Source organism: Acinonyx jubatus, chromosome D1, assembly GCF_027475565.1.
Source record: "Acinonyx jubatus isolate Ajub_Pintada_27869175 chromosome D1, VMU_Ajub_asm_v1.0, whole genome shotgun sequence".
Classification (NCBI taxonomy): domain Eukaryota; kingdom Metazoa; phylum Chordata; class Mammalia; order Carnivora; family Felidae; genus Acinonyx; species Acinonyx jubatus.
This window is the reverse complement of record NC_069390.1, coordinates 106387716-106400350: the sequence shown is the minus strand read 5'-3', so window position 1 is coordinate 106400350 and position 12635 is coordinate 106387716. Positions and strand designations below refer to the sequence as shown.

The following is a 12635-nucleotide window of genomic DNA, read 5'->3' as shown; positions in this document are numbered from 1 at the left end:
ACGCATTGTTTCTTAAGGTTTGTTTTTTTTTTGTTTTTTTTTTTTTAAATGGTAGAGCAAAGGAATGAACATTCCGTCATACAAATTCCTGCCTCTTATGTACCAGCTGGCTGCTAGAATGGGGACCAAAATGATGGGGGGCCTAGGATTCCACGAAGTCCTCAATAACGTAAGTACGCCTGCAGATCAAAGCACAATTGGTTGTCTTTCATGTGTTGTATACTAATGTCCCACTCTAGGAGATGAAGATAAAAAATATCCCAGTCAGTTGCATTTATTATGCTGTAAAAGGGCGGGAATAAAAATCGCCTTTTGTCTCGTCTCTCCACCTAAGTTACTCCATTTCTGTATCATGCTCACATTCCTCTGTCCCACACATATACAACGCTCTACCCACTATGGCATCTGGTACCCTATGTGTCTTAACGTCAAACAAAATGAAAAATGTAATGGATTTTCCATTTTTGTTTTTTTGTTGTAGCATAAAACTAATAGTTCTTTATTTTCTGACAGCTTATCTCTACAATTGCTATGGATCACCCCCATCATACCTTGTTTATTATACTGGCTTTAGCAAATGCAAACAAAGATGAATTTTTGACCAAACCAGAGGCGGCAAGAAGGAGTAGAATAAGTAAAAATGCACCTAAACAAAGCTCTCAGCTTGATGAGGTATTTGGATTAAACATACATACCTTTTTGAATTATAGTATTCATTTTTTCCCAGAATATTCTCTTCTTAATTCTCAGGGATTCTAAGAATGTGTGTTGTTCATACTCAGTTTGTAAATCCTTTGTTATCATGCCACCTAAAAATGGTTCAAAATTCCTGAATATTCTCAAAGCATAGGACATACCAATACTTTTTTTCCCTCACATCATTGAGCAAAGAAAAAACATTTCAAGGCACACCTAAGTCATTTACTGTTGATAGTATTATACCTTTGATGTATTGCATTCACAAGGGGACTGTTTTGTTCATTTCTGGGGGATGCGAGTCCTTCCGGTGCTTAGATCAGTGCATTAACTTTGGTGGTTCTTTTTGTTTATAACTCTGAAAAGTGCCAGTGTCGGGTATTCCTTTGTGTGATGTTTTTTTGTTTGTTTTTTTACTAACAGGATCGAACCGAGGCTGCAAACAGAATAATATGTACTATCAGAAGTAGGAGACCTCATATGGTCAGAAGTGTAGAGGCACTTTGTGATGCTTACATCATATTAGCAAACTTAGATGCCACTCAGTGGAGGACGCAGAGAAGTATGTGTTGGGAAGAAAGAGTGTTGTTTTCTTGCTGTTTTTCTCTGTAGGGATATATTAATTATAGAGCTTAATATGTAATCTCTTTTAACTTGTACACATAACATTAATTATAGACATGAAGGTCTTTATGATTACGATTCACATATGATCCACAGCTTAAGTTTTACCCGGTGACTTCAACATCCCCTTGTCACTTCTCATTTAATATCTTATATCTATCTGATGATAGATGACTGCGCTGAATTCATTGGTTTCTCTGGGTAATATTCTGGTGCAAATACTTGTCGCAGAGAATTCATTGTGTAGAGACAAGTGCGTTAAAATAACTGACAATTTTCAGGGTCGAAAGTTCTTAAAATGATGTCAGTTACTCACTGTGCTCTGGTACTTAAGAGTGAGAAGGCCTCACCATTTCCTCCACAGGTGTTAGAATATCTGGCGCATATATAATCCCTCGTTCTTGCCGTGTCTCTTCCAGTAATCAGAAGCTGCTATAACATTTGGTTATGTGCATACACTCGGAAGTCTCTCTCCGCATTCTTGGACAATTATATTCCCTTTTCCGTTCAGGACTGTCTCTTCATATTTACATTTTTGCTACTTTAAAATAAGAACGAGACTTTTCTGTTATTTGTGTAAGCAAAGAGTATTGATTGTCACATCCTTTGGTTACATTTGATAGTGATGTGGCAGGAGTACATTAATCCGTGTGCTGTGCAAACTTGTGGAATTATCTTAAGGTGCTCAGCCTGGACCCTCTGCTGGAATGGGACCTAATCACTAGCGCCAGGTTACCTGCAAATTCGTGTGTCAGCCATGCTCTGCTCTGAGCTACATTGTGTCGCAAGTCCTGGCTCTTGATTCCTGAATCGGCCTGAGCCGCAGGTTGGGGTCTGTGGCGTCTGCTGAACTCTCCTGCTTTCCCTTCCGAGCTGTTGGTCAGGGTACAGGTGTTCACCAGAACCTCTTTATTTTAAATACAGAAGGCATAAATATCCCAGCCGACCAGCCAATTACTAAGCTGAAGAATTTAGAAGACGTTGTTGTCCCAACTATGGAAATTAAGGTAATTTACTATTAGCTGTTTTGATTTTTTTTATTGAACTAAATTCACATTTCTCTTGATTAGGCTAAACCATTTGAAACAGACTTTTTTTTCTTTTTTTCTTTTTTTTTTGCCAAAATTAGCACTTTCATTTGTTTCAACATACAGTTTCTTTCTACATTCCGTTGACCCAGCCCTTAAAATACTTAAAGGACTCTCCTGCTTTCTTTTCTTTTGCCTTCAGTTTTGTACCTCCCATCTTCCCTGTAGGGAAGGTCTGTAGACGGTTACCTTCATTGGCCAAAATAAGGAAAGGTTCCCGTGCTTATGCCAAGACTAATTTTTAACTTGGCAATAAAATCCCTAAATACTTTATATTTTAAAAATTCTGGATGTGTTAGAATGTAGTGACCGTGAAGTGTTACGGTATTAAGTAAAGCGGTACAGGTTATGGTAGTAACTGTAATATATGTGATACTCCTAGCTATGTTGTAGTGATCTTTATTGCTAGAAATACCACGTTGGCAGGGATACATGTAGTAATAATAAAGGTTATAGTTTAGTGATAGACTCCTAACTCTAGAGAACAGACTGGTGGTCACCAGAGGGGAGGCCGGTGGGGGGATGGATGAAATATGTCATGGGGATAAAGGCCACACTTGCTGTGATGAGCACCAGGCGACGTGTGCAAGTGCAAAATCACTGTATTGTACACCTGAAACTAACACTAGAATTTAAATAAAAACTTCAAAAAAAATTTTTTTAATGAAAGAAAAATCATTCGAGTACATTCTTGGTATACGTAGTTACTTGATTTGAAATGTAGCTCCGTCATCTGGACTAATAATACCTTTCCAACTACAATAGCAAAGGTAGTTAGCTGAGTATTTCCAGAAAATGCCAGATTTAGCAGTTACAACCCTGGAAACCACTCTCCACCCTTTTCTAAAATTTACTTTCCTATCTTGTTGTGATAAATTTCACTATTTCTCAGATGACTGAACATAGACACAGTCACTGGTCAGACCTGAAAGCAGCATTTTGTCTATCCTTTCCAACACTGTGTGCCCCTCTTTTAGTGAGAGGTACTTAGGGGAGGTAACTTGTGGGAGTTTATAAACCTTTTCCATGTTGAATTTTGGTTCTTTCATTTATTATTTTTTGTAATTAAAAACCATTTTAAGTTTATTTTGCCAGAGCACAAGTGGGGGAGGGGCAGAGAGAGAGGGAGAGAGAGAATCCCAAGCAGGCTCCGTACTGTCAGCACAGTGCCCCACGCCGGGCTTGAGCTCACGAACCAGGAGATCATGACCTGAGCTGAAATCAGTAGTCAGTTGCCCAAACTGAGCCACCCAGGCACCCCATGTTTCTTTCATTTAAACAGGAAGTAAATTATCACTCTAGCTCTTAACCTGCAGCATGTTGTCATTCATTCCTGTGTTTCATGTTAAAATTGTTGTCTATAGGGGCACTGGGTGGCTCAGTCAGTTAAGGATCCAACTCTTAATTTTGGCTCAGGTCATGATCTCACGGTTCGTGGGTTATCGAGCCCCATGTCTGGGCTCCACGCTGAGCATGGAGTCTGCTTGGGATTCTCTCTCTCTCTCTCTCTCTCTCTCTCTCTCTCTGCCCCTCTTGCACTCATGCACTCTCACTAAATAAACAAACTTTAACAAAAGAGTAAAAAATAAAAAAGAGTAAAATTGTCATTTATAATTCGTCTTTAAGCGCCCATAATATACCTGACCTGTTTATCACATTTATACTTTTATCAGGTGGATCCTACTGGAGAATATGGAAATCTGGTGACTATACAGTCATTTAAAGCAGAATTTCATTTAGCAGGAGGTTTAAATTTACCTAAAATAATCGATTGTTTGGGCTCTGATGGAAAGGAAAGGAGACAGCTTGTCAAGGTGAGACTCCCCTCGAGTGGTGTGGTCCTTACAGGCTTAGTGAGAAAAGTCACAGCACAACTTCCTGCTTGGGTCTTCATTTTTCTTCTCAAAAATTATAAGTGAGGAAAACTTACAAAATATAAATTACATCATTGTCTAGAAGCAGATTGCTTTTCCTAATTTTTTTGTGTCTCTTGGAAGGCCATCATTAGAAAAGTTGATTGAAATAAAAAAATGCCTTTAACATGCACAGGTATGATGAGGTTAACAGCTTGCTTATTCTGGAAAATCTGTTTGGTGATTGTTGCTTATTTTCTTGAATAGTTCAAGTTGAGGGCTCTTGCTTCCCTATCCTGAGACTGGCACTGTGCCAGCTGCTATTAACTGTATGAGGAAGGGGACAGCCTTCCTCCCTGACTCTGCTCCCAAGTCCTGGGGGCCTTGCTGGGAAGGAGTAGAGAGAACAGTGCTGTGCCTCCAGTGGAGGAACAGAGGGGTTCCAGTTAGCCTGGCTACAGACGCAGCTGAGGGAAGCTTTTTCCTGAATCGGTCTGCCTACCCAGTGTTAGAGCTAATTCTAAATGAAAGAGTAGCGATAGGTCTTAATTATTTTAAGAGACTGTGAGGAGTACAGATGCCCAGATTGATTTGGGGTTTTTTAAAACTTTTTTCAGTGTTTACTTAGTTTTGAGACAGAGTGCAAGCAGGGGAGGGGTGTAGAGGGAGACACAGAATCCAAAACACGCTCCAGGCTCCGAGCTGTCAGCACAGAGCCCGATGCAGGGCTCGAACCCACAATCTGTGAGGTCATGACCTGAGCTGAAGTTGGACGCTTAACCAGCTGAGCTACCCAGGCGCTCTGCCCGGATTGATTTCTGAGAGCCCTGTCATTGTCCTGATGTGACCCTCTATATGGTCCTATAATAAAGAAAATGGACTGAGCCTCATTATTTGCGTTTGATGTCCTGAAGGGCCGTGATGACCTGAGACAAGATGCCGTCATGCAGCAGGTGTTCCAGATGTGTAACACGTTGTTGCAGAGAAACACCGAGACCAGGAAGAGGAAATTGACTATCTGTACATACAAGGTAAGTACCTCAGGCCTCTGCTCCTTCATCAAGAGCATAGGAAAGAAGCCATTATTCAGACTAGGGGCCGGCCAGTGTTTTCTGGGATAGTAAACATGTTAAGAGTCTGTGTGCCGCATAAGGTCTCTGCAGCCTGGTCCCGGGCAGCGTCCACACTGGGGACGGCGGCTCTGCAGTCCCAGGCCTTCCCCCTTTGGCCGTCTTTCCTGCTTCTCCTCCCCTGCTTGGTCTGTGATGAGGGTCTGTGTCAGGTCACATACAGCACTTGGAAGGCCTGGCTCCTGACCAGATCAGGGAGTCATGTCGAGGTCTAAGAGATACTGAATTAATATCTCCACCCCCCAACACCCAAGCCAAACACAACTGCTTTTCCTCAGCTCAGCGGGACCTTCACCCCGGTCCTCCGTCCATATCCTGGAGGTGCAGTTTCCTTTTTACTTTTAATACTGCTAAAAATTTCAAACATATAGAAAAGTAGATAGAATACTGTAATGAATTCCCTTGTACCATCATCCAGTGATCAGTAGTGGTCAACTCACAGATAATTTTGTTTCATTTCTTCTTCCACCCATTCTCTCCTCTCTGATAATTATATTTTGAAGCAAAATGTCATATCATTTCATCTGTAAACATTTATTTCAATGTGTAGTTAGATGTCTCTTTAAAAAAGGAAAAGAGAACCACAGTAGTGTCATCCTAGGAGAGTTAGCAGTAATTTCTAAATATCACCAAATATTCAGCATATTAACCCCTCCCATCTCTCATATGTAACATCTGTTCCATCAGCACTTCCTTACCCGTCCGCTTTCATTCGACCCACTTTTTACACGTCTGGCAGTCCGCCCTGCACTCACATCTCTTCAGTGGCGTCTGGCTAAGCCCCTACTTCTGGCCTCGGCCCCACAAAGCTAGCGGTTTTCTCACAGCCGCTAGAATGATCTGTTTAAAGAGTCCAAGACTGAATCAGTATGTCCGTTTCCTGCTCGGAACTCCAGATGACTTCACATTGTCCCTGAAGGAAAGGGATTTGCCTCTCCTGCTCCCTTTCCACCTTTATCTGCCCCTCTCCCACCCTCATCCCTCACTTCTTCCTTGTGATGGCGTCACCTCCCCTGGGCCCACCTGGTCTTCCCGCTCTCTCTTGTTCACATGCACCAGTTTTGTTTGAGCTCAGGGCTTCCCTGTTTCCCTCTGCCTGGAATGCTCTTCCCTCAGCTCATGCCTCCCTCCCTCATGTCATTCAGGTTCTCTCCGGTCACCTTCTCGTGGAGCCCTTCTCTGACCAGATGTCTCTTACTCACTATTTTCAGTGCCTGTTTCATTCTTTCGTCCTTGTTCTCTGGCATCATTACATGTCTGTGAGCGCATATGTTCCATCGCCAGCGTGAAGCTGTCGGACAGCATGGTCCTCGTCTACCTCACGTGCCCCTCTCCTGCACGTAGGCACCAGTGAGCACAGAACAGACCCTCAACACACGTAGTAAATTAAAGACACAAACCATAAAACAGTACAGTGCAGTCTATTTGAGCACATTAAAGTAAGAACTTTATAGATAATCAAATATTCTATGAAGACAAGTGGCCAACTGAGAAAAATGACTTTAAGGATATTATAATAACAAAAAATTGTTGTAATATTAATAACAAGGGATTTATACACAGAACATATAAACAGCTCTTACAAAGCAGTTATAAAAAGACCAACATGTCCGTAGGAAAACCGGTAAAGAATACAGACAAGTTACAAGAGGAAAATACTTGAGTGACCAATAAGCCTGCCAAATTTTACTCAGCCTTACTGGGAATCTGAAAATACAAATTGAAACCAAAGTGAGCTACCATTTTACCTGTCTCAGATTGGCACCGTTTTATTTATTTATTTATTTATTTATTTATTTATTTATTTATTTTAAGTTTGTTTTTGACAGACAGCAAGCATGGGTTGGGGAGGGGCAGAGAGAGAGGGAGACACAGAATCTGAAGCAGGCAGCAGACTCTGAGCTGTCAGCACACAGCCCGACGTGGGGCTTGAACTCACAAACCGTGAGATCGTGACCCAGGCCCAGGCTGGATACTTAACCAACTGAGCCACCCAGGTGCCCCAGATTAGCACAATTAAAATAAAAGTCTTAACAGTACTTTGTGTCGGGAAGGTCGTGGAATGAACTCTACTTCTGGGTATATAAATTGGCATAAGCACTCTGGGTAGTTATTTGGCAGTATCTGGTTAACTAAATTAAGATGCACATCCCCTGTGACCCACGTGTTGGATTCCCAGGTATGCACGTACCCGGGAGACACTGAGATACTGTCACCAACCAGTACGCCAGGGCATTGTAGCAACACTTCAGGGGAATCTGGACAGAATGTAATCTTAATTAATATGCAGATTGCAGCAAGTGGATAATTATGGTGTACTTCTGCAGTGTATGTTTGTTAAACGATTTAGTTACATGTACTCACACAACTAATGGTAAAATAGTGTTGAGTGAGAAAAAAACAAATTGCAGGCCCATTCACCGAGTATAATACTCCTTCACTTAAAGCTTACAACTATTTATGCATATATTGCTTTGAAATAAAAATATAGCAGAAAATACATGAACACGATAAAGTTATTGGTGGCAGATGGCATGGGACCAGTGAGGGGTTCAAAGGGAGCTTCCTCTCTGCAGCACATAGGAGAAAATCTTTAGATTGGAGAAACCTGATTAGTGGGTAAAAGGATGTTTATATCATTTTCTGTATTTTACGTATCTCTACATGTGTCATAATTTCTAATCTTTGCAGTAAAATCGCTCATTTCATGTTCAGGAATATATTTCCTCTTGGTGTAGCTAACAAGACTACAAAGCAAGAATATATGTACTTCTAATGATCAAAGTATTAAGATTTATATTCAGTATTTTTCAAAGTGACATTCTTTAAATTTGTTTGCTATTAAGTAGAAGGAAAGCAGGCAGCTCCCTGCTAAATGGAGCAAACCGTTGCGTCACAGACCATGCAGGAAAGTATAGTTAGCAGGACCAGCCTCCACGAATCCTGGAGCTTGAGAGAGGAGCAGGCCCTCAGGAGTCCACGCGGCGGGCTGGAAAATCGTGTTCTTGGAGTATAAGTTTATTTTCCTCCAAGGAGTTTTGTCTCCTTTGGACAGGGAAATAGCGGTCCCACCTGAAGAGCTGCTTCGTGCGGACTCTGAGGGTTGAGTGACCGCCGCGTGCCCGGCGATACCTTTGCATAATCAAAATGTATCTAATCTGGGACTCAGGTGGTTCCGCTTTCCCAGCGAAGTGGAGTTCTCGAATGGTGCACGGGAACCGTCCCTATCGGTGAATTTCTTGTTAACAACGAGAATGGCGCTCATAAGCGATACAGGCCGAAGGATTTCAGCGCCCTTCAGTGCCAAAAGAAAATGATGGTGAGTGACACTCAGAAGTACGAGTCATTGCAAGATTATTTAATAGCTTATTAAAGCTGGCAGTTACCGAATGTTACTGAGTACAGAATATTTTAATTTCATCGGCTAATGATACTAAGGTTAATGATACGAAGTAAGAGAAAGTGGGCTCACCGGAATGGAAGTTTGTGTGAGTGAAAAATGAAAGTTGTTCAACTATATAAAGTGTCAGCCTTGGTCTGATGAGAGATTTCACGTTCAGTGGAATGCTAATTTGCTTCCAGTTTGGGGTGAGCTGATTCAAGCGCTGACTAAAGCCAAAAACAGGTTATGAAGTAATTTTTGTATGAAACCGATAGACCTTTAAAGACCCGTGCCACAAGACGCCATCTGGCCTGACGGTCATTCAGCCAGTCAGCAACATTTACTGAATGCCCCCTGTCTCCCAGCAACTGTGCTGACACGTCACAGACGTTAGGACTAATCATCATCATACGTCTCCCATTTTAAAACGAGAGGAAGTTCAGAAATGTAACCTGCCCGTGGTCAGTGAGCAATAAATGGTGGAGCAAGGATGTGACTCTTGTCTGTCCAGCTCTAAAGTCCTTTGCTTTTCCTTTCATTGTGCTGTTCTATAGAGATGTGAGGTGTGTGATAGAGCTCTACGGGCGCTGTCACGGAAGGCTGTCCAGGACGCCGTGCAGGGCGGGAGGTGGGCAGCTCTACCTGAGACAGACAGGGGTGGGGTCAAATTCTGGAGGGCTTCATGGAGGAGTGGCCTTTAAGCTGAGATTACTGCCCGAGCTGGTTTTCTAAGCAGAAGGAGCACGCAGTCAAAGGGCAAGAGGGGGCACGGAGAGGCAGTTAGAGACTGCTTAGGCCTCATCTTTGAGGAGGATGTGATACGTGAGACTTGCAGCAATAGTTGTCAGAAAATGGAAGGTTTCTTCGTGAAATGCCGGGAAATTTGCACATTATCCTGTGGGCAGTAGAGAACCCTCGAGAAGGTGCTGGTACCACATTTGCATTTTAGAGAAACGACTCTGGCGGCACTGTGGGCTACATTTTTGAGAAGCTGACGAGAAGCATGACACAGGGGTCCTGAATTAAGACTAATAACAGGAGGGATGGAGCATGGGGGAACATACCACAAACAGTAAGGAGGCAGAACTGATGGGATTTGGTTGCTGACTAGAAGTGGGTTTGGGGAAGAGAGTCATTAGAGGCACCCGGTTTTCTGGTGAGGGGGTGGAGGGAGAGAGGAAGTGGCTGAGGTTTGCCGAGGCTGAGACGGAGAAGAGGTTTGGGTTTGGAAGTGCTCCCCGCGCACACGTGGAGTTAGCCGCTGGAGAAGCACATCGAGCTGGAGCTTCATAAAGACACGGGGCCAGAGACGCAGATTCGGTTCGTCAGCATGGAGCTGCGAGTTGGGCCCCCTGAACTAGATAAGCTTTGCTTCAGGGAAGGACGAAGCACCATCAGAAGGTCTCGGAGGACAGCTCCGAAACACGTGAGCTGCTTTGCCGTCCATCGGTGACGCTTCCGTCCTTCTTCCTGTTTCCTCTTGACCCTGGTGCTGTGAGGCTAGAGCTGCCTCTGGCTTTTTTGTGTTATGTCCACATAGATTTTAGAACTGAATTAAGAGAAGAACAGCCACTGTTGGTGTCCCCCGAGACTGACACGTGAACCCTAAAGGGATTCTGACTTGTAATTGTTTCCCTGAGCAGACTGGCAGCTGCCGGTGGCGGAGGTGATGCCTCGTTCACCTCTTCGTCGCCTCTGCGTCTGTCGTACTAGGTTCTATCGAGAAACTCCGAGTAGGTGTTGAAAGTAGTTGAACACAGCGTTGAGAAAGTTTTATGTTGGGTCTTTCAAAAGGATGTACAAAAGAAGTCTTTCGAAGAGAAATATAAAACCTTCACGGATATCTGCCAAAATTTTCAACCGGTTTTCCGTTACTTCTGCATGGAAAAATTCTTGGACCCGGCTGTCTGGTTCGAGAAACGACTGGCTTACACGCGCAGTGTGGCTACTTCTTCTATCGGTAAGCTTCTCACACACTTGGGCAGATGCAGCACTCGTGCTTTCTGAGCTCCAGGGGGGCGGCCGTGGTGGTGGCTGTCAGCTGGGCGATCCTCATCGTGAGATCTCGTTTCTGGTTCATCCTGATTCTCAGCTTCTAAGTGTAGCTCCTGCGAGCTTTTGCCCAGAAGGCTTCCTCTCCTCTAAGGAAGAGAGACAAGGCTGGTCATTCCTCTTTGTTGCATAGTGCATATGGTATATTTTCCCTTCCCTCGATACACTGTTTTCTCACATTTTCTTTGGAAAATCATAAAACCCATAATAACTATATATAACTTGTCTCCTTTAATTATTGTTGTTGTTCTGTACAGAATCTCTAATATCACGCAGTAATTGAATCTGCTTAATAGAATTTTATTTTTGCATTAGAAATCATGGTATATATTTAAATATGCCACAATGCATATTTTGGCTTTGTTTTTTGTTTTTTTTTTTTTAATTGGTAAGAGATTGGAATAGCTAGATAGGGCAATTAACAAAATCCTAAACTATGAAAACTCATGTTGAACACCAGAGGTTTCTTAATCTATTGATTTTAAAGTAATAAAGACCATTCCTCCATCACTTAGGTACCACAGTCCGGGAGGGCAGGGCATGTACGTTTTGAAAAAGTTTAGGTAATACAAAACCCTCTTCTTTTCCACACTGAGAATCTCTAATCTGATTCAGCTAATTTAGTTTATAAACAAGAAAGTAGAGCCAGTTAATGTGGCTACACACACAAGCCTCCTGACTCCCTGTTCACTGCTTCCGCAATACTGCACGGTGTTTTTCATTGGATTAAAAGCATTCGTGCATGCCATCATCTATGTTAAAAACAGAAATGCAGTTTTTCCTGGATAGATATCTGATGAAATGAATTAATGATTAATTTGTGTGAAATGTAATTCATCGAAGGGGAGAAAGTTTCACTGAGGAATGAAGAATTTACCCATAGGCTTCTCACTGTAAAAGTATACTGAGTAAAATATTTGAATGCATATAATACTGCTTTGACCTTGCCACATAATGGGTCTCGACTTTAACCATACTAGTTTTGGAAGTATGTACTAATATTTTTATATGTATGCTTATTTGTAAAGGGAAAGCTTTTTTTTTTTTAAGCACATCATCTAGGATTTGTAAAATGCAGTATAAATAGCTGGCAAGACTTGACTTAAAACACAAAGTGGCAAGTTATATACATATGTGCCTTTAGGCTAAATGTCCTACACTAAAAAGTCATGTGGTGGTGGTATTAGTTGACATTGTGGCTAAATGTGTTCTAGAAATAGATACCAGTGATCTCAGGTTGTTGTTTTTTCTCCCAGTCGGTTACATACTTGGACTTGGTGATAGACACGTACAGAACATCTTGATAAATGAGCAGTCCGCAGAGCTCGTACACATAGATTTAGGTAAGTAGTGAAAGATGAGAAATACATCTTTATTCTGTTTAACAAATACGGTGTCATAAGAAATGATGTTTGCCCCCAGCTTATTACAGGTGAGGAGGAGACAGATACACCACAGCAGGAGATGTTTCAGATAGCATCAGCATGTGCAGGAGGGACTGGCTGACTGCTGGCATAACGGGTGGTTCTTCTAGAACAGGACGTTTAAGGCAGGTCTTAGAGTGAGTGAGCAAGGATCATCCGGACAGGAGAGAGGGCAAATACGGAGGGGTGAAGAATGAAGACGAGTTTGCGGGAGTGGTGAGACACGAAATATGGCCGAGTGAAGGCCGCATGTCGCTGAGCAGCTGCAGAGGTAGACAAGGGAAAAGAAAAGATTTCACTTAGTGTGGAATTTAAGATTTGTAAAAGGGTGTAGTCTTAGGAAATTACAAGTTCTGTAGTAGCCACATAAGTGGTTTGCCAAGAGA

At 42.5% G+C, this 12635-nt stretch overlaps 1 protein-coding gene across 10 annotated transcripts in view; it reads left to right on the top strand.

Moving 5' to 3' along the window:
- ATM (ATM serine/threonine kinase) overlaps positions 1-12635 on the top strand; it is a 131438-nt gene that overhangs the window by 107106 nt on the left and 11697 nt on the right. For 9 of the 10 annotated variants that reach the window (XM_053204139.1, XM_053204141.1, XM_027036433.2 and 6 more), the window contains 9 exons: positions 56-169; positions 514-672; positions 1120-1258; positions 2245-2327; positions 4082-4222; positions 5176-5292; positions 8561-8710; positions 10568-10733; positions 12082-12168. In XM_053204139.1, coding sequence (XP_053060114.1) covers positions 56-169; positions 514-672; positions 1120-1258; positions 2245-2327; positions 4082-4222; positions 5176-5292; positions 8561-8710; positions 10568-10733; positions 12082-12168 — 1156 coding nt within the window. Of the gene's footprint in view, positions 1-55; positions 170-513; positions 673-1119; positions 1259-2244; positions 2328-4081; positions 4223-5175; positions 5293-8560; positions 8711-10486; positions 10734-12081; positions 12169-12635 lie in introns of those variants that run through there. The other variant, XM_027036438.2, reaches the window with a different exon arrangement.